General features: G+C 47.5%; 1 protein-coding gene across 2 annotated transcripts in view; it reads right to left on the bottom strand.

The window, feature by feature from the left end:
* Window positions 1-23,193, bottom strand: part of LOC138453203 (adhesion G protein-coupled receptor F5-like) — a 939,048-nt gene that overhangs the window by 167,989 nt on the left and 747,866 nt on the right. For both annotated transcript variants that reach the window (XM_069605830.1, XM_069605831.1), the window contains exon 16: window positions 6,002-6,166. In XM_069605830.1, the coding sequence (XP_069461931.1) occupies window positions 6,002-6,166 (165 nt within the window). The remainder of the gene's footprint in view (window positions 1-6,001; window positions 6,167-23,193) is intronic.

Here is a 23,193-nt window from a genome sequence, read left to right on the forward strand (position 1 = left end):
ATTTGTAGGAGGTCTGTCATCCTTCCTGAGAATTGTGACCACTGAGTCCTGAGAGCCCACTGGAGAGATCTCATTCTCAGGTGAGCCTCTGGCACCAGAAAAATGCAGGATGCCATGAAGCCGAGCAACCGTAGAAAATCGAAGGCCGGTAGAGGCTGGGCATTCTTGAATTTGGTCACCATCTGTAAAATGTCTTGAGCCTCACATCTGGTCGCAAGGCATTTCCCAGGGATGCATCCAGAACTGCTCCGATGAACTGGAGTCGTTGTGATGGTGTCATGTGGGACTTCTTGAAGTTGAGGAAGAAGGCCAGTCTGTGAAGAGAGTGGTAGGTGTAGCTGAGATGATCCATGGCCAGTTCTGATGAACTGGCCATGATCTCCCAATCGTCTAGGTTGGGGAAAACGTGAATTTCACCCCTCCTGAGACTCGCTGCCACAACCATCATCTGCTTGGTGAAAACCCTCGGGCGGAGGTCAGCCCAACTGGCAGAACTCAAAACTGATAATGAGAACCGCCAATGGCGAACCTCAGGTACTGTCTGTGCTTGAGATGGATTGGCACATGAAAGTAAGCACCCTGAAGGTCAAATGATACCATCCAATCCTGAAGCTGGAGGGCCTGAAGGATCTGAGAAAGGGTAACCATCTTGAACTTGTCCTTCCTGAAGAACGTGTTCAAGTCTCTTACGTCCAAGATGGGTCTCAATCCTTCTTGGGAATTAGAAAATACGGGGAGTACCAACCATTGTTGCTCTTCGCTACAGATATCTGTTCTATAGCACCTTTCTCTAGCAGGGTTAAAATCTCCTGTATAAAGAGCGGATCTGGAACTTTCAAAGAGTTGTTCCCCAGTGGATGAGACTGGGGTTTTTGCAGAAAACAGAGGCAGTAACCTTGGGTATATGTTTCCAATGCCCATGCATCTGAATTAATATCCTGCCGTTCTGTCAGATGCTGTGACAATCTGCCTTCTACTGCAGCCTTGTGAATCAAGTCCTCAAAGAGGTTTTGGAGCGGCTGATGCAGTGACCGAAGGAAAGGCAGCCACTGATGTTGCAGTCTTAGTGTCTCTTCCCCGTCCACTGCGGGCCAATCTTCTTTGTCTTTTTTGAGCTGGCTGTCCTCTGCCCCTTCCAAATGTGGAATAGTGACGAAAGGACCTACCCCTCCAGGGTGTACCTGTGGGGCGGTTTGGAGTTTGTGTTATTGCAGCACCAAGGGATTTGGCTGCTGCCTTGGAAGTTTGCAGTTTCTCCAAACTCTCATCAGCTTTGTTTCCAAATAAATGAGTGCCGTCAAAGGGCATGTTGAGAAGTCTAGATTGTACATCTGGGGCAAATCCTGACTTCCTCAACCAGGCAAATCTGCGCATCACTGTACTTGCCACCATAGCTCTGCTGATGAGGTCAACAGAGCCGAGACCAGTCTGAAAGGATTCGCACATTACATTTTTCCCATCCATGACAATATTTCAGAATCTGGCTCGCTCCTCCCCTTCGGGGATATGGTCAGCCGCCATGGAAATGCACTCCCAAAGCATGTGTGTAAATCTTTCTAACGTGCACGTAGCAATGGCTGATTTCAATGCCATACTCCTGGCCGAAAACCCCTTTTTGGCCATGGCATCATAACGCTTGTCATCTCTATCCTGAGGGATTGTAGGATAGGCCTTTTGCCTACTCGTCGAGGTGGCCACCTGAACCACCAGACTTTCTGGTGTTGGGTGCTTGGATAAGTAAAAAGTGTCAGAGCTTGAAACTCTGTAATTTGGCCATCACCTTTTTATTTACAGCCGGAATGACCTCTGGGGCCTCCTAGTTGGTAGTCACACACCTTTGTAAGGCTTGATGAAAAGGTGCAATTGGGTCCTCTTGTGGCCCTCTGTCCAAGATATCAGTTAGATCGTCTTGTTCAAAAACTGGTGTAGGTCTTGACCACCCCATACACTCCATAACCCTTGACATCAGTTGCCTGTATGTCACCTCTGCGTGGTCACGGGGGTCTGCCCTGCAAAATTCAACCTAAGGTGAGGTGTCTATGCCACTAGCCTCACGTAGGCGTTCCTGTAGGTTTTTCATACGTGAATCTTCTGAAATTAATGCCTCAGGCACTTACGGTTTTCCTTATTGTAACCCAAAGCGTCTGGATTAATCAGAATATTCCTCTACATCCTCATAAATGGAGGAGAGGGCCTTGAAAAAATCAGATCATGGCAAAGGAGTATGTGTCTTTTCCAGTGTAGTTGTCATTATATTTGTGGTGGGGAGAGCCGAAATCGGTGAGACCATCAATGTCAACGGCTTCGACGGTTGAGTCTACAGCTTTGACAGTTGTGTCGATGACTTCCACATATGTGGCGTCGAGGAGGTTGATGCTTGAAGCATCGATGACTTCTCCACAGTTACCGGCGCAATGGTGTTGATGACGCACCTTTCGACCCTTAAGGTGTCGAATCTTTTGGCGTCGATGATGATGATGGCTCATTCCCCAAGGGAACCTTCTCTCGACTCGAAGGATTTTTTGATCGCTCTTGAGGAATCTTACCCGCCAGGTCTGAAGACGCACGGCTTTTGTGCTTATGAGGTGTTTTGACTGGAGCATAGAGTCGAGGGGGGCAAGGCCGCGTTCACAAACACCTTTAACATTCACAATCTAAACTCTTCTCACTGGGCCGGTGAACTTGATTAGTGGGGCAAACGACCCGTTCCGGTGAGGAACTTGTAGATGAGGAAGATGGCAATCTATGGCGACGTTTCTTTCCGTGTCTAGAGCTGGACGAGTGGTGTGAACCACTTTGTGACCGGGAACGTTTGTTCTTTTTGTGACGAGGAGATACTGTTCTCGACTTGTCTGAAGTTTTTTGCTTTTTTGACAGAGTGGAAGGGGATTTTTGGGTCCTACCCGCTGCAAGCTTCCCTCTACGGTCTCTCATGGTGTTGGTTGTCATGGATAGGCATGTATCAACCCCAGGCACCACAGGCAGATCCTGTGAGGCTTCATCATGGACATCTTCGCACCGCAGTCACAGCATTTTTTTAAGCCGGACCTAGGAGTGGACGACGCCAAAGATAAAGCCTTTTCACATATTCGCTTGAAGAATGAGGAAATTATTGTAGACGTATTCGAAGATATTCCTGTCACGGACCGAGGCACACCGGTTCCAAAGCGTGAGCGCGGGAAAACAGAACTGAGGCCAACGGGCGCTGCGCATGCTATATATAACTTTGGTGACGTCGACATCGAGACAGAGGCCTCCGAGGGACATCGAATGGATAGGCATCGACGCACAGAGGCCCCTGCCGATTTTTTTTTCTCCAAAGCAGCAAAGCTGGATATTGGAAATATCGGAGATAAGGAATACGTGGGAGGACACAATCCATTTGAATGGGGGTACAGTGGGTGGGGGTAGACTCCTACTAACCACCACTCTCTCTACCCCAATCGCTCTACTCCCACCCACCCCCCACTCTCTCAACATACCCACCTCTCTCTACCCCCACCTAGGCTACCCCCACTCTTTCTATCTACCCCGACCCACTCTATCTCCACTCTCTCTACCTTCACCCACCCTAGCTCTACACTCTCTACCCCTGCTTACCAACCCTTCCCCCACTCTCTTTACCCCCAGCCATCCTACCCCCACTGTCTCTACCCCCACCCACACTATCCCCACTTTCTCTACCCCACCCATCCACCCTACCCCACTCACTCTACCCCACCTACCATACCCCCACTCACCCACCCTACCCCCCACTCTCTCCAATGGCTCCCACCCACCTTACCCCACTCTCTCTACCCCCACCCACCCTACCCCACCTAACTCTCTAAAAACCCAACTCTCTCTACCCCCACACACCCTACCAATCCTCTCTAACCCATTCACCCAGGCTGTTCACTCTCTCTACACCCACCCTACCAACTCTCTCTAACCCCACCCACCCTACCAACTCTCTCTACCCCCAACCACCCTACCCTTATCCTCCCTACCCCCATAAACACACCCTAAGCCCTGTCTCCCTACCCACACCCACATCACCCCTTCTATCTACACCATCCAACCTCCCTACCCCCTCCCTCTGTATCCCGACCACCATAACCCATGTTCCCTACCGGTTGTATACGAATTGTTCGAATACAACTGACTGCGTCCGAATTGACCTTTTTTTTTTGCGTCCGAATTGGGCACAAATATATGCAGGGGGACACCCCCCGCAGCCCCTGCCCATTCCACCTACATTATTTAATACCCCAAACCCACCCCCCACACATATATTCGGTCAATTGGGCGGCAAACAAACGGTCAATTCGGCCGTGGTCAATTCGGCCGCGGTCTGTTTGGGTAATACCTCCCTACCACCACACATCACATCCTTATTACTTGGTTTAATTGTAGAAAAACATTTTTTACAAGGCAGATTTCCCAGGTAAGAAAGAATAGGTTTCAAGTTCCCCATTGAAGCCTCTTTATACCAGACCTTTCAAGTGTTTCCATCAGGTGAAAAGTGAGTGAGTTTTAATAACCCGTCCCCATCAGGTAAGTAAGCCAATACCTCGAAATAATCCCACCACCGCAATGACCCACAACGTCTTTTCCCCACTCATCAACCGACACCACCATTCTCCTTCACCATTGAAGTGCAGGTTTCTGAACAAATGCTCTAGGTGTGTTGAGCGGACTACTATATCTTCACCCAACCACCCAACACCCTATTCCCCCACTCACCCACTCTACCCCACCGTTTCCCTTCTAGTCCCTCATTCACCCACTTTATCCCATCTCTCGATCCCCTCTCATCCTTCCTTTCACACTCTTGCTTTATTTCTTACCCTCTCACACCTTTTCACTCATATTTCCTCTTGATCAATGGCTTCTTTCGTTGCTCTATTCCCCTGCTCATTGTATTTCACACTTGCACCCCTTATTGCATCCTCTTTTGAAACGGTGCACTCTCCTCCTTGCACCCTAATGCCTGTAAATGCAAAATGTAAAGAACAGCAGCAAAAGCCAAAACTATTGGCATTGTCAGTGCTTGTTTAATTAGCTCCAACCTGGGACATGCTCAGATCACCTAATTCTGAAAAGTGACTGGCGTACTTAGAGGTATATCCAGCATCGCAAATAAAGGGCTGGCCAGTGCCCTTCCACACAGCACATCCGACACTAAAGTATTTCAAACTCCCTGCATGAGCACATTTCACAGTAGCAGGCCATGAAAGGGCCCATCGTGAAATGTAAAATGCAGGTGGGAATTTATAAAAATGCACGACAGGGTCACCAAAGTCCCTGTCATGCAGTCCACATCCCCCTGCTCCTGTTCGAAAAAGCCGCAGAGATGGCACTATATTTCTGTTCTTTTGAGAGCCCATCTCGTTTCTGAATACAACATGCATTTTGGAATGCGACTCAATGTCCCCTTACATGCGCAAATGTGCAAAGGAGGGGTGGGAAAAGAAATCTGAATGTGCGCATCTGGGGCTAGATTACAGAACGTTTACCCTAGTGCTAATACCGTGAAATTGTGCACTTGCACTGGTGCAAAGCTTCTGTAATTTGGCCCCTGGTATCCAAAACTTCGACGCTTGCGCCCAAAACAGTTTTTAAAATCTGCCCCATTAGGTATGGCTTTGTAAATGGAGAGGACAAGATTACATTTTTTTCAGTAAACCCCAGCCCCCAAACCCCATTGGACAAAATGACGTAAGCTCTAGATGTGCAAAGCGAGACCTGTTTTTGCCAGTGTTGTTTTGGTGCTGTAACTATCACAAACTTCTTTCATGCTTTGTGGCATTCAGATCTAAATCCATCATTTTGACTTTCTCGGAAATGTGCTATAAGATTTTTCATCTGCTTTTTTGAGATTCTGAGACTGCTGGCAAAGGAGACGATACATTTTACAAAAAAATACATAAAACAAACAATATCTAACAGCAGAAAATATGGTTCGCAGACGAAAGCTTGCTATCAAAACATGACACAATTGGTGTCAGTTGTAACTTACCGACATCATGCTGCTAGTAACGCTTTGGGTGACGTTGGACAGAGTGGCGAGTACATTCACAATCGCGTTTACACTCGCAAAGTTATTTATGGAATTCGAAGCTGCCGTCACGTTCGAATTCAGATTCACCAGGAAAGTTGGTATTTCTGATTGCGTCTGCAGTTTCTGTAAAGAACAGAACATTGTTAACCATAAAACACTGATCTGCTGGTTTATTCAATTACCGTAGAGTTACTGTTACTGGTTGAGCTGCTGCTTGCAGCTTGTAGAAGTACTTTTGTACTTAAAGGATAGTTCCGGGACTTTTTTTTTATTGTCCCTACGGTTCGGCCATGTGTTTTTAAGCATAAATCGGTAGATCGTAGAAAACTTTCCTATGGACCTTACCCGACTTTTCGTCCATTAACGCACTCGAAATCAGCCGCCATTTTCTAATAATCCTATCATTTCCCCACATCGCCCTGGCTCACCTGCTTTTGCGGCACTAAATCAAATCCCCCGCCCCTGAAACAGACTTTATCAAAACATTCATATTCCCCGCCTCTATCCGTGACGTGACTGTGCTGCGTAGGCAAACGCGCCCAGGCGTCTTCTACGCGACTACACACAGAACCCGGAAACCAACACAGATCATCTCACAACACAGCGCGCCACAATTGGGAATATGAAACTGTACTTTTAAATCAAACCGCAAGATTGTAAATTTGGTAAAGTACATTTATTTGACATCAAATGTTTAGAGAATATTCAGCGATTTGCATTTTTGTTTGCTCACGTTCCAAAAAGTTTGTTTTGAGGCACACGATGTTCCTTTGCTGTACACAGGGTCTTAGATCATCTCACAATACAGCGCCACAATTCGGAATATGAAACTGTGGTTTAAAAGCAAACGGCAAGATTGTCCATTTGGCAAAGTACATTTATTGGACATCAAATGTTTAGAGAATATTCTGCGATTTGCATTTTTCTTTGCTCTCGATCCAAAATAGTTCGTCTTGAGGCAAGCGATGTTCGTGTGCAGTACACAGGGTGTTGGTTTACGATAAAATAAGCTCTTCGGTCGCACTGATAATCACATGGCTGTTCCAACAACGAGGCACTAGGCCACCACAACGGTCTGTATGTTGCATCTAGCCGTTAGTACCGCGTAAGGGCATACTTGTACTTGGCGATCGTCCCATAAAATGGTCAGGGTGCTAACGTTGTTCACGCGGAGAAGCAACTGGCGGTTATAAAAGCCATCCGCCGGTGTCTGGTACTTGTGACACATACAATAATGAAGGATGTACCTGTTTTAAAAACATAAAAAATGAAATTAGTCTCACCATCAGATCTTTATTAAAATTATTCATTTTATATATTAGGTCGGGAAATTATTTCATAGCTAGGACAGTGCAACTGGGTATTATATGTCAAGGGGGGGCTGTAGGATACTGAGACAGTCCCCCAGTGCAGGGGTTGACAGGGAGGCAGTGCAGGTGGAGAGTGGAAGGGCCCAGGACCGAGGTCGCAGACAGTGGACCAGTTGTAGCAGGGGAGAGGGAGAGAGAAAGCAGAAGCAAAGAGGAAGGTTTTGAGGTGCTTCCGTAAAAGGAGATGGTTCTCCTCAAGATAGTGCGCGGTACAAAACAATATGCCACATAGAACGAACAAGTACAACTTAACCCGTCTTTAAAGCTACTGTATAGTAATTAAATTGCGGTATAAACTCATCTAAAGAGTTACTTACATTATATTTGCATTTTCCATTGTGTCTGTGCGTAGGGCAGCCCCGAAATACCACTCCTTCTATGCCGACGTTATTTCTTCTAATGAACGAACATTAAATGGCTTTCGTTTCTGAAATTATATTCATTATCGTTTCTTACGTTATTGCCCCACACCCCCAAAAAGAAGTCTTTCGGGATGGTCCCGGCCTGTCAAGGTCAAATAACAATAGAACCTTATACTGAGTCGTGGGCCATTCCGGCACCCGAGAAAAAAATCAAAGCAGCTGACCTTCACTTTGAACGAGCACACATTCCTAGTTAGCTACATTCGGTGCAAGGCCATCTCACAGGACTCACAGAGCAATCACTTTTATTTACACAATACATAGCTACACATATTCAATGGGCCTGCGACATGAGGAGACTCGAGAGAACAGACAATCAAATTACAATCATTAAAACCGTGATGTGTATTTCTCATTGAGCTCTTCTTTAGGTGGACATGGAACAGAGGCAATGTTGGGTGGCAATGCAGTTGTCCCCTGCACAGGTTCGTTCACAACTCCATGTATGTGCCTATCTAGGACATCAACAATAAGTCTCTCAATAAAGTCATATTGCATATCCTCAAACACTGGTTTGATAACCCATTGTTTACTTCTTTTTGTGAAGGCCTTATTGTAGCGAAGCGTCCCTAAAGTTCCGGTCGTCCTACTTTGTTGACGGCCAACATTATGGTTATGTGCCAAGACCGCTAGAAGAGTCCGATTTATCATGCCCTCCATGCCAAAATGCAATCGTTTTGGCCTGTACTTTAGGCACATATTGTGGAACACCTCCAAATCTCCTGTGTGGCAGAATTCCGTGAGTCCCCTCAAATCTCTTGTTATAGTTTTATCAAATACAATCTTTTCAATGGCTTTGTGAGCGGGTGATGAAGGAATCAACCACTTCTTCTTCCGTGCCTTCTCTGTGGACAAATGGCCATGTTCACAATTGTGGAAATGTTGGTTTGTGGTCCAGCGGTGAACGTTGCTACAGTGTAGCATTACTGTCCGCCATTTTTCCAGTAGAATTTCCAACGACCCTCCACATGTTTTTGAGCTCCACCAAAGATGGTTGCTGATTGACTTGGACCACTGTGAAATACCTTGCATATCTTTTTTATTACCTGCAGCCGACATTTTTTTATTGATTGTTTTTGCAAGATGCCAAACGTCAAATTGGTGATTTATATTTTTGTACTCTTCTCTCATTGTCTTGGCAATTGAAACGTGTCTGTCCGTGGCTATCAGGTCGATCACCATTCCCCGCGATTGTAGTTCTTGCAATGATGCTACAAAGCCAACTTTCTCCTTGGCCACTGAGGATGTACTTTGTGACACCTGCACGACCACCGAACTCACAATTTTCTTACTTTCCATGTCATGAAAGTGGTAGGTGCAGTACTTGGCTGAAAATCCTGGGCTGTCGCACTGTCCATCACCGGCTAGCCTGAACCGTTTGCCCGCAAATGTACTATCAATAGACATTTTTTCCATTCTCCAAGCTTCGCTAATGGCTGGAAATAGATAATCGGTTTGGTATTTGTAGAACTGAGTTTTCGCAATGAAATGGATTCCCACAAACTGAAAGAAAGACTCTAACTTTTTAAAACTTGAACCACTAAAAAGTGCAGCCGCTGCACAAAGTAGATTGCCTGCTGGCAGTTGCCCCAGCATGGGTTGTGCAGACCATGAGAAAGGATGATATTTTGTACAGGTGGCATGTATTTTAAGATAGTGCCTCGAATTGCACGAGTCACATTAATCAATGGCTCCCCACATACTTCCCCACCAACCGAATGCCCACATTTCATCCGAATAATAATATCAATCAAACAACTATCGAATACAATGAATTTGGCATCTTTCCTTATACTGTCACTCTGCATCCCAGCTGGTTCGGCCTGTAACGTTGAGGACATGTCACTCACATGAAAGGTAGAATCTCTGATATCGTCTTCCGCTATGTTCAGTGATATTGATGGTGTTTCATTGTCGCCACTTCATTCTCTTCCATTGCAACATCTGTTCCTTCTCCAGCGATGGGTGAATAAAACAATTTCTTCAACTTTCTCGCGGTCTTAGTTTTTGCGGGTGTGGATTCTGTGAATTGATCTCCGACTGCATCCGAACTACCAGTAGGACATTCACTATCAATGGCTGGATGTGGTATAGCTCCGTTGTCAATCACTTCATATTCTTCCCATTGGCACGATGCATCTCCAGTCTCAAGTCCCTGCCAAAAGGTTTGACAAGCAACATCTCTCGTTCGCTTCACTGTCTGTGTAGATCTAGTTCGTACACCCACTCGCAACTAGAGGACAGATTGGAAAAGGGATGTTCAGTTTAAACACAACTTACAGTATTGAACTATTAACAGTGAAAAACAACATAATATAGTGACCAGGACACTAACCTTCTTTTGCTTTCTTTTCTTTGAAACTTTCTTGCCTCGAACTTCAACATCGGGACGCTGTTGCTCCGACTCATGTGTGCATGTCTCCACTTCCTCTTGCGCTGCAACGACTATATTTTCATGATAAGCACATCCATCACGCACTGACGCTCCATCGACTCCCTGAAACATAGAACTTTCATTATTATGTATAATAATATTGAAAACACAAAATGTACTTGGGGACCAATACCCACGTACATCTCAATAGCAAAACACGAATGAACGCTTTGTGTAGAACATTCAAACGACAATTATTCACGCATTGTTGATCTAGTTAGATGGAACTGTCAAGATCCATACCTCGGGCTCCTCATAGACTTCCATTGATGATATTATTGAAGATGATGCTTCAGTAACTCCCTGAAACACAGTAATTGCATTAGTATGGTTTTCTATTTTGTTAAAAAGAACATACACTTTGTGCAGGCGTCAACGGCTCATCTAAATAGACCTGCACAAATGATCAGTTGTCTAAAATAAATAATGGATATCTAAATATGATTCGATTTGCTCGATCGTTGGAAGTGTCACCACCCAGATATCTGCATCAACTACTAGGGGTGATGTTCTTGTAGAAGAAGCTCCGTCATCTCCCTGAAACATAGTACTTGCGTTAATAAAGAAGGAAGTATAGCGGATGTAATCACGTCATATGATTTCGCTTGATCGAACTGTCAGTATCCATACCTCGAAATGCATAAGAACATCAAGGGACGATGTAACTGCGGTGCACACTTCTGCAAGCTGTTGCGCCGACCCGTAACTTCATGCTCCCCCTTCTTCTTGGACTAATGCTCCATCAACTCCCTGAAACATAGGACTTTCATTAGTAATGAACACAATATTGAAAAAAGAAGACACAAAGGAGGGCGATGACAGAAGGACATATCAATGGCTAAAAACGAAAGAAACATTGTGTGTAACAATCACGCTACAAGAATGCAAGATCTGATGATCTCCATCGATGGAACTGTCCGGAAATGTACCTCGAGCATCTGAGTGACATCAACGGTTGTCATCAATACGTTGGACTCCTCAGCATCTCCCTGAAAGACAGTACTTGCATTATTTTGGATAACAATAATTATAACTGAAAACAAAGACTAGAGGACGAGTACAAGGGTGTACCATTAGGTAAAATAATCACACGATAAATTAAAACTATTGATTTACATGCCTAAAACAAGTCAATGGCAGAATAGCTAAGTAAGATTACCCGATAGGCGCTTGAAGTGGCTGATGACTGCAATAACTACACGGATGGAGAATCTTCCGCCTTCATATTGAGTGGATACATAAATGGGGAAATTATTGTTAGCTAATGCTACACACTACCGCAAGGCCGAGAGATAAATACGTAAACTTGACTCACCAGTGGAGGGATGTGGACGAATAGAGTGGGAACAGCGGTTGAGAGCAATTTTCGCCTCGCTCGCGGTGTGTTCTTCTTTATTAGCAATGATGTGGAGTACATGTCTGAGCTAAAGTGCCTGCTGCAGATGCGGTATCGATCACCCCTCTTGTCCGCAAAGACTTCTAGGACTCTACTTTCAAGCTCAGACGGTGGATATCCGCAATATCGGACCCATTCTCTTATCTGATCTATTGTCTTAGGGAAAACATGCATTATAGTACCTTCAGATTTATTATGGGTCTTCGAAGGGCAACCGCCAATGGAACAGGCAGGCATTGTGGAAAGTTCTGAAAAGTAAAGATCAACAATTCTCTATGAATACCAATGTGTTAAAAAATTAAATGACACATAAAAGGTTCAATGCAAGGTTCGTTTTGGTTCTTGGAACTATACACGTTATTCACATGCGGATAAGTATTTGAATAACTTTAAAAAAAATAGAAAGATAATTTGACTAAACTCAGAACATGTGACTAGTTCCTTGCATGTACTGTCTTCAACGAAAAGAAATTGGACGCAAAATGATTATGGTACATGGCCTTACCTTGACGAACAAACAGTTAGATGCAGGGATCAGAGTAGTTTCTTGTCGTAGAACAGGGAGCAGTTCACAGGTTGCAAACTGACGAGTTTCCTCGAAGTGGTCACGGAAGTTCACAGAGACGAAGAGCAGATAACCAGCACCTTCGCGGGTTGACTAGCAAAGCGCAAAGAAGTTCTCATTAGAATATGAAGTGGGTTATAAAGAATTCGAAACAGGGGTGTGTTTGTGAATGAATGACGTGTATATGTCGTGGCATTATGCGGTTTGCAGGGGGCCGTCCAGCGTGAGGGGGGATGCTTGGCAGGAGACACGGGGTCTGGAGGTAGACATGGGAACAACAACCCATGCTCTATAGACCACTTTGAAGTGTACATGGTCTTTGGCACCTCTTGGCCTTTGTCGCTCCCTGACAGCTCCACTTGCCAGCACAAGTACCCCGGTGCGAACTGCCTTTGATAGGGCGGGGGGGGTGGATTGGGGCGGTGGTCGTGCAGACAAGACACAGGAAGACTCGTGAATGGAGACACACTTATGTGGATTGCAGGGGGCCGTCCAGCGTGAGGGGGGATGCTTGGCAGGAGACACAGGGTCTGGAGGTAGACATGGGAACAACAACCCATGCTCTATAGACCACTTTGAAGTGTACATGGTCTTTGGCACCTCTTGGCCTTTATCGCTCCCTGACAGCTCCACTTGCCAGCACAAGTACCCCGGTGCGAACTGCCTTTGATATGGCGGGGGGGGGTGGATTGGGGCGGTGGTCGTGCAAACAAGACTCGTTTGCCGCAGGGCCTCACCAAGGAGAGGCCATCTAACTGCATGTAAGAGGCAGGCTGCAGGATCTAGTACATGGAAGGCAGGGGGGTGAGTTTATAAATACCTCACCCTCCCAGGAGAATATATGGGTGCAGTTCACCCTGGAGACCCTGGATGCCTAGGCAGTTAGTCAGCAGCAGGCTGGCCTGTGGTGGCAAGGCGGCACGGGCCAGAGGGGGTCATCTCTGTACCCGGTGCCCAAAAGGATGATTTATTATGATCAACCATATGGATTATTTACCTATAACCATGTTTTGTATCAATAAAATCCAACGGCCTTCCTTTTATTGCCAACGCTTGAACAAAGTGGTGTGGTAAGTATTTTTGGGGGAGGAGGCAAGGCCGGGAGGCTTGATGCCAACCCGCAAAATAACATGTATGTCTGCTGCATATGGGTTCAACGGTTATGTGGATTGAAGGTGGGCGGCCAGCGTGAGGGAGGATGCTGGCCGGAGACATGTGGTGTGACAAGACAAGGCACAGGAAGACTATTCAATGGAGACACACTAGATTCATTTAAAAAATCAAAACAACCATTGTTAAAATATATATTGGGTTTTATTTTAGATCTTAATTTCAATTGAACATAAATAATAAACATTACACATTGGCCCTCATTACGACCCTGGCGGAAAGCAACTGACCTGACCGCCATAGCGTAAATAGCGTTTCCGCCATTGCACGACGGAGTAAAGTGCGGCTAATTCTGACCCATCGGGCACGAGCACTACGCCATGGCGGAAGTGCAAAGTCCGCGATGGCGGAAATGTCCCCAAAACGCCCCTCACCGCCGTCGTACGGCGACCTAGGTGCAATTCCGCCACCCATCATAGCGGTCACCGTAATAAGCGGCAATCGGAAAATACGGTGACCGTAAATATACGGAAACGGAAGCAAAAACATGGTCCCGGAACGGGAAACAGCACGCCGTACACCTATAAAATCAGAATCCCCACACAACCATTAAAAATACTACCCTGAGACACATCCCAACCCGTCATCCACCCTAGTGAAAACAATAACAATGGGAAAAGTAGCGAAAAAAGCGTGCGACCGCAAGCGGCAGGTCCACTTCTCCCGTGAGGAACTCACGGTGCTCACAGAGACCCTCCAGGAGAATGCTGCCGTCGTCTTCTCGACGCAAATGACCAGGACGGCACTTGCGAACAAGAAGGCCATATGGGCCCTGGTGGCACAGCGGGTAAGTGCGGTGGGGACCGCACCCCGCAACCCACAGCAATGCAGAAAGCGATGGGACGACTTGCGGATACGCGTACGGAGCATACTATGCGCCAACCGTAACATTGCCACAGCTACCGGGGGAGGATCGGAATCACCCCTCAAGTTGACCCCCTGGGAAGAAATCTGTGCCTCCACCATTGGAATGGAGACCATAGAGGGAGTCGGAGGGATGGAGAAAGGAGTGCAGATATCCGAAGAATCAGGCAGGTGTCCCAAATAAAACAATGCTAAATCCACAATGTCCAATCATGTGAAGTACCATGTGTCCACATAGTGCAACAGAAACACATGTCCAGGAGAACGTCCACATACATTGGCCTGATAGCGCACATTAAAAGTCAAAATAAATAAATAAATAATTAAGATTCCTAAAAACACCCTCTACACGTGCAGCAGGCACCCCCTAACTGCAGGCTGCAAAACAACTGCATCCTCAATCCACACAAAAATGAAACCACCTCAAAGGCCCTGACCCACATCACCCTCAGGTACCACCCCAATGCATGTGATACATTGCCATTCCAATTTCCACAGACCCATTAATAACGCTCGCCCTCCTTTACTCCACCACAGGGTCCGAATCAAACGACGAGCTCCAGGACACCCCTACCAGCACACCTGCAAAGAGGGCCAAGACCAACGGCCAAAGACCCTCCACCTCAGCTGCACGGATCAAGACACGGCAGCAGCACAAATCAAGTGGCAGCACACAGGAGGGGACTTCAACAGGCACCCCAGCAGCCAGCATGCCCACAACAGCACCACCACAGGCCCCCCCAATGGATGCCACAGAAGGCACTGCTTCTGGTGGCGGCAGCACCATAGGTGACACTGCATTAATGGCAGCATGCTCCGACACAGAAAACCGTGATCTCGATGTAGGATCCATCCATGACCTGTCTCAATCCCCCCGTTTGTTTCATCCCGTACACCATGAGGATACCACGCAGGGGCACCCACAAGACGACGACTGGCCATCCCCCACAAGCCCTGTGTCAAGGCAACATGAGTTGATCAGCCCCTCTGTGACACCACCGCAAATGGCCATGGCCCAGCAGAGGCAACAGTCCCTCGACCAGGTGATCGTGCAACAGCAGCAACTGGCCACGCTCCTCAAGGACCATGCTGATGAATGTGGGGGTACTAAGGCAGCCATAGAAACATGTACTGAGACACTGAGGGCACAAATGGAGAGAAGCACCGAGAGCCTGAGAGTACAAAAGGAGAGAAGCACCGAGAGCCTGAGAGTACAAATGGAGAGAAGCACCGAGAGCCTGAGGGGGGAACTGCATGCGACGTCCAAAGACGTATGTGCTGAACTTGCCGCTGTGCGCCGTGTGCTCACTGAGCTCTCACAAACCCTTAGGGACATGCATGGACGTGAGCAGGCAGAGACATCATCCGTTGCAAGTTCCGTCCAGGGCAGCCCCCAACGTAGATCTGGGAGGAACCTGCGCTCCACAGGCAGGGGTGCCCCTGATACCCGGAGAGGGGGCTTGCAATAGCGTCTGCCCACTGACAATGAGCATCTTTGGACACTGGTGTTCGGGGGGGAGGTAGGAGGGGGTGTGTTGGGCTTACTTGGGTTGCGGGTCGATGGGGTGTGTAACATAATTTCACATATGCTATAAACATTTCACAATCATCCAATGAGATGTGTGGATATTGATCTTTGTGTACGAGGCCATTATAGGCGTACAGTCCATATTGTGCATGTTCCAGACACACACACTGCCACAAGTCCCGTGTCCATGTATCAGCCACCAGGCGTGAGTGCTAGAAGCATGAATCTATGATGATCTGACGAATTTCACGGCCCTCCTGTGCCTCGCAGACTCCTTGAGGTGCTGCCACATCCCCACCCTCATCATGACCATATTCAGGTGCTTGTAGTTCTGCGTCAGGGGGCATGGGCACATTTCTACGTACGCACATGTTGTGTAGCATGACACATGCCATGACCATCTTTGCAACCTTCTCATGGCGGTACAGGAGTGCCCCGCCAGACCTGCTGAGGCAGCGGAAACGACCCTTCAGTAGGCCGAATGCCTGTTCTATGACTACACGGGTACGTGAGTGGGCATGGTTGTAGTCCTCCTCATGCTGGTTCTGTGGGTTCCGGAGTGGTGTAAGGAGCCATCTCTTCAGTGGATACCCGGCATCACCTGTATGTGGACAATAAAGGATGTTTGTGGAATGACATTGCTACGTACGCACCCCCCCCCTTCCTGCCAGGTCATTGCCGCATCACATACCCCACATTATCATGCATGAAATGAGACTCACCGAGTAGCCAGGATCTGTTCCCTGCGTGTCGCTCCATGTAGCGTGGTATTGTAGAGTTCCGCAAGACCATAGAATCATGGGTTGATCCAGGAAATCGGGCACAACAATGTGTAATGATCCTGTTGGAGTCACACACCATTTGTACATTAAGAGAATGATATTGTTTTCGGTTGCGGTACTGGGCCTCCATGGCATGTGGGACAACCAATTCCACATGGGTGCAGTCGATGGCACCAATGCGACCCGGTATGCCGCCAAGTGCATGGAATCCCACTTGTGTTGGTAATTTCCTGCTCCGAGCGTGGTAGAGCGATGTAGTCGTCTGCGTGCTTCAGGAGGGCATCGAGCACTTGCAATAGTGTCCGTGACAACAGTGACTGTGAAATGCCATGCAACTGTCCGACTGTGTGCTGGTAGGTGCCTGTGGCCAGGAAGTGGAGTACAGACACCACCTTCAGTAGGGGTGGGATGGCGGTTGGGCTATCTATCATGCTGACAAGGTCAGCGTGTGTCATGTCCACAATGGCGGTTATGGTGTCCCGGTCCAAACGGTAGAGGGTGTGGATCTGCTCATCAGTGAGGTTGAACGGAAGTGCTCGGAGGCGTGGGATTGCGGGCTGCCTGCGTGGTGGTAGTGGCTGTGCTGGTGGGCCTTGCTGGCCCTGCCTTGCCCTCCTCCTCCTCCTGCGTCTCCTCTGTGCGGCCGGTTGTTGTAGTAGTTGGTGTTCGTCTTCTTCTTGAAGTTGGAGTACTTGCAGTGCTATCAGGTCCCCCAGGGCCAACATCGCTAGTCCTGCCGGTAGCACTTTGGAGGTGTGGTTGTAGGAGGGGGTTGGGTGTGCAATTTATGTGTTTTCAAGCTGTATAGCCTCCACCTGTGGTGATTCATTCCACCTGTGCAAGCTGCAATCCCCTTTGGGCGAGCACGTCCCGCACACAACGCTGCAATTCGACGCATGGCATCTTGCTATTACAATCATGTATTTCATCCCGATGGCAGTGAGATATTGGTTCATATGTTCATTCTGCTATGGTCCCATTGTTTCACATACTATCTTTGCAGTCGCGAACAAACTTGCGAAGGGTCAGTGGAATGTAGTACTCGATTGACGGTGGACCCTCATGCAGCACTGTACCGCGGTTCACCGACGGGCGGGGAGTCCCATGTGTGAGTGAAGCCAGTTGCCATTTACACACACTGCCGCACTACATGGATGGATTTGTGATTTCAAGCGGTCACAGATGCCTTTTCGACGTGATGTTGCAAATGAGGAATCTGAAGGACAGCGCTTTCTGTTTCCAGCTAGCGGCGAGGAGACGCCCACAGGTCTGACTGCAGATATAAGGTTCTATTGTTTAATGTCCTTGGGACAGGGGCCATGGCGAGAATGCAATGATTGATATGAATAGTATGGGATGCGCAATAGCGTAGTGGACGATAAGGCAGGACGTTCCCAAATATATGTTACTTCACAGCACTAGGATTCCGGGCTGGAGCACAGAGGATTTTGCAGACTGCATTACGCACAGACTCAATGGAAATTTCACATGTTATGTGAGTAAATAATCAGGCGTTTTTATACAGGGATGAGGGAATGATGTATGGATGCATGGACAGATGATTTAATAGAGAGTTTGCCATGTACATGGCTTTTTGGTATCTATCCACTTCCCCTGCGCTATGTGATGCAGGGCTGCCATAGTGGGACCATCGTCTATCTGCCCTTGTTGAACCCTCCCTGTCTCAACGCGCCTTCAAACACTTGTGTCTATGCACGTTACTAATCCCATCTAATGGATTCTGTTTTAACAGACGCATGCACACAAACACTCGTTTGTAATAGTGTTTTCACCTCGATTTATATGGTTATGATTCGCAAGTGATTTTTGGGTGGGAATAATCCTTTTGAGTGGGCTAGCATGCATATGGCTGTGTATTTAGTGTGATCATTGAAGTGAGTAATTCAAATGAAGTTCTGATGCCCATACTATTCTTTTTCATTTCATTTGGGTGACAGGTATCTCCTCCCCTTTTGCCGCTGCCAGCTGTATGCCACTCCTGCAGATGGCTTTTACTCCCGACACCTGCTGCTTCGTGTTAATCAGTGGAGCACCATTACGATCTTATGGGACGATCGCCAATGGCCCACATGCCCTTACGCAGTACTAGTGGCTAGGAGCAACATATCGACCTTTCAGCTGGACTAGTGCCTACCTAATGGGACGGCCCTGCGGTTCTAGGCGCTTCCATGTTGGCTTTTTGAACGTGAATGTAGCCCCTGTGTACCATGAAGGAACAGGGCGTCACACAAGAAGAAGCTGGTCATTTATTGCGGATGCAGCCCACAATAATGAAATATATTTTGGAGTTCATGACCTAATAGCTGTATGGGCCTGGTGATTTTGTTGTGCATTAAATTTTGATTATGATATTGACCGTGTAGCGTTATTCTTTGCAAGTAATGTAGCATATTCCTATTTGTGGAGCGATGTATTGTGAGAAGATCTGCTTTGGGTTCCGGCTTCTGAGTATAGTTGCGTGGTACTGTACTGGGCGCGTTTGCCTACGAAGCCCAGTAAGGTCAGGGATAGGGGCTGCCATTATGACTGGTTTAATGATGTCATGCTCATGGGCGGGGGATTAGCTTTTGTGTAACAGATGCCGGTCAGCCAGGTGGATTAGTGGAATGATGTGATTATCAGAATATGGCTGGTCACAGGTGCCTGTGTTTGCGTGCGTTTCTTGGAGGGAGACTGAGGTCATGTCCATTGGAATAGCTTCTGTATTCGTGCCATCTGTGCCCTGCAGCTCCCATTGGCCCCTCTTGAGATGTGCCTGGCTGCTCAGTCACTCTGCCAACTTGTGTGGTACATGCTTATGCTGATGGTTGGTTTGTTTACTGGCAGGAGTACAGGGCTGGTGCAGTCTCACTCAGGATACTGCTTTGAATGTTGCCTTACACTGGTGTCAAGCGATGGGGGGCCTGTTTTTGTTTGTCTCAGTTTTCAGGTCATGATGCTGTACTTGAACCTTCACATGCCTGTGCTGCATCAGTACGGCAATGGTGCCATGGCAAATATGGATGGCCACTCACAAGGCACTTGGAGCCCCTACATTCATTTGTTCGTTGGCATGCATGGGTGACTTGTACATTTCACTGGTTGCATTGTGTGACTTCATTCAACCTACGAGGAGTTGTGCAATGTGGCCAGGGAGTGGTGTACAGGCACTCAGTAGGGCCTTTTACGGTTGGTTCGCGATGCCGTACTTCTCACCATGGCGGAATAGTACTTTCCGCCATGCTTGATGGCGTTAGGTACATGTCCGCTAGGGTCAGAATTCGCGTACCGTTGCGCCATGGTGGTAATTACGGTTTCGCATGGCGCGCGTGCGCGTACTTGGTGCAGTTAGCGTTGGCGTTCACTGCGGTGTCGCTAATGGCATCGTACTTTACGGTGACGGGTCATAATCGCACCGAGCGCTATTCGATGGCGGTATTGCATTTCCGCCATCGTTTTTCGATTTCCGCCAGGGTCGTAATGAGGGCCATTGTAAAGTTCCGGTTGCAGCACATCCAGGGAAAATCCGCGGTATTGTCCACTGTCGCTGGGGAAATGTTGTCTAATGGCAAGTACCGCACAGGCAGGTATTACTCTCTGAATGCGGTGTCCGGGCCTCCCGTGAAGCCGCCAAGTGAAGCAACGATAGACCACCAGCCAGTACCGACGGTGAAAATGAAAGCTGCAAACTGTATTAAAATGACAAAACTTTGAAAAAAATTCTATCTAGAAAATGCACAATATGGAACCAATTTACATGCATTCGAATGATATGTAGATGTAATTTTATATGTGGGAGACGACCATGAAATAGTAGTGGCATCACTGACATCACAACCAGAGTATACTTACTCGTTACTCGGATTACGCGGACGAACAGTGCCGCGAAGTTCGTGCATAAGCACCATCATCCTCAACACGGTCCGTGAGAGGCAGGCTTCCCTGAACTCTGGCAGCTCGGTGATGCATTGCGGACTTGGCTCGCCTTCCGAAATGTAGGCCAAGCACCCGGAATTTTCACGGCAGCAGCAGTTCTCCTCCTCAGTTGGCATTAGCTCGCACCGATTGCACGTGCACCAGGTGGAGACGCCGTCCATGCGACATGGTCCAGGCTCTTCATCCGTTGACTGGTCCTCCCAACTGCCGTCTGAATCCCCATCGTTTTCGCGTGCTTGCCTTTCCAGTAGTTCTTCCTCAGTGTACTCGGGCTCGTACATATACGGCATTATTGTAGCCATTGTGTGGTAAAGAAAGTAAAATAATTTACAGAGATGGTACAGGTGTTCACAAGGCCTAGAAGCGGCGAAGGTAGCTGACCAGAGCACAGAAACGAGTCACAGAATACTCAAAGTAACACAGAGAGAGTAATGGAATCGAAAATCTGCTGCTGTGTGTTGTGAAACGGTGTGTTTATACTTATAGAGGAAAGAGGCGTCCTGCCATTTCCATGGCGACACTTCATTAGCTGAGGCGCAGCGATTGTTGATACGAAACGTGCTTTGGCGTTGGGAAATGGGCGGTAGCCGTCTGCTGATGTCAGGCTCAGGGGCGGGGGATTTGATTTAGTGCCGCAAAAGCAGGTGAGCCAGGGCGATGGGGGGAAATGATAGGATTATTAGAAAATGGCGGCTGATTTCAAGTGCGTTAATGGACGAAAAGTCGGGTAAGGTCCATAGGAAAGTTTTCTACGATCTACCGATTTATGCTTAAAAACACATGGCCGAACCGTAGGGACAATAAAAAAAAAATCCCGGAACTATCCTTTAATCATAAAACACACTATTCAGATATATGCATATTTGTCCAACATGAATTCTTAAAATGTATGTTATCAGTATTTTGAGCTATATCAGAACGTATACTAGAATTTAGCACGTCTGTAGTTGTTTGGATGTTTGTGACTCAGAATAAAGTTTACTCCCTGCAGCCATGAAGATCAATGGGCAGCTACAGGACTGCGGACCTCATCTTCCAATAGGCAGTTTGAGCCCTCACGCAATTGCATCACATACAAAATGCAGGGGCCAGATTATCAAAAGGTTAGCATTGTTTATTTTCCTTCATGAGGCTTTTGGAGTGCTGGTTTGCAATTATCATAGGTGTGCGTTGAAGCCTGTTTGCGCACATTTTACTTGTTCTCTGGTCCTATTATTTTAGTGCTCATCTGTGAAGGTTAAATGCATTTGTTTATCTGCATGCAAACAATCGATGCACTTGGAGCTCGATTCATGGAATTATCTGCGAGGGGAAAAAAGAAACGTGCATGCGAAATCACACGCAAATCCCAAATCATCGATTCATGGAGAGCAATGCGCAGGGATTACCGGGGACTTGTAAGGATTAAGCGCAGGTCTGTCACGTCACTGCAATAGGACAAATGCCTTGCACGAGACTCCAAGAAGATGGTGGACTAGGCCTGCGCAGCCACCTAAAAAGGGGGCGGAACACGCAAAATGAGGATGAACAATCAAAAATGTGGGCGTTAAAAGGGACATTCCACCGTCAAACAATTGCACCGCCCATACATGCACAAAATAAAAGTATTCATGGAATTCAACAAGAAATGTCGGGTTGCGAAAACACAAAGCTAAATCCCAGAACACCTATGCCATGCGATAGCAGGCGTAAATGTCAACGCACTCCCAGCGGCGTAAACGTCAATGCGCACCCTGACCCCAGCCCTGTCTAACCCCTTTCCCTCTTGGCTCCTTTCCACTCATGTTCGAGGTGTAACGGAAATATGGAAGGCACACCAAGTTATTGTCCTGGGCAATATGAGTGGGGGGGAAATATGAGTGAGGGGGCAGTCTATGTGATGACAGACGTATTTCTGTGGTCCAGCAAGGCTCAAATGTACCCTGGGTGTGGATAGTACTTTACACGTAATGCTAAGGCACCGCGAAACAAACAATAAAATGTGTACGTGATAACAGGATAGCCTCCGAAATAAGAAAAAAACGGTATGCGATACGCAGTGGCACCCAGCAACACAAAAATGCGTACACGCACCCGGGAAAGCGACCAGAAAAGTAGGAATAGTGGTTTGCGGTACACAGGGGCACCCAGAGTTGAAACAAATGCGTAAGCAACTCACCATTAGCCTCACAAAAATCAAAAGTAAATGTGAGTATGCGTGGAGGCAAAGCCCCCACCAAAATAAGAAGTACGTACGGTCCCTGAAGTGAACGGAATGTGTGGCACCCCCAAATATGCATGTACTCCACTCGTCTGTCTCCTCCCCTTCACACACACGTTCGGAGTTGCTTTTACACATACCTATTTATTCCCGAATATGGCATGCTCCAAGCCTGTGTGCAGCACATGTCACGTAAGTTACGCACTGAGGGCCTTTCCTCTGTTTTCACATGTCCACACTTTTCTCCGTTTTTACATGCAAAGTCCCTTCACTCTGTTTCCGGCTACCTTAATTATGAGACATGGATGACCCACACTCCTGGCTCTATGCCATTTTACCTGCCTCCTCCTGCCCTGTGCTGCCTCCAACTTTGCTATCTGCTGCTGCCTGTACAGTGTCTGTGCCTGCTTCCCACCTGCACTGAATTTGGCATGCCCACTGTCCAGCCATTGCCTATGCTCCTGTCTCCGGCCCTGTGACGGC

The sequence above is a fragment of the Ambystoma mexicanum genome, chromosome 4p (assembly GCF_040938575.1).
Source record: "Ambystoma mexicanum isolate Mex_15411 chromosome 4p, UKY_AmexF1_1, whole genome shotgun sequence".
NCBI lineage: Eukaryota > Metazoa > Chordata > Amphibia > Caudata > Ambystomatidae > Ambystoma > Ambystoma mexicanum.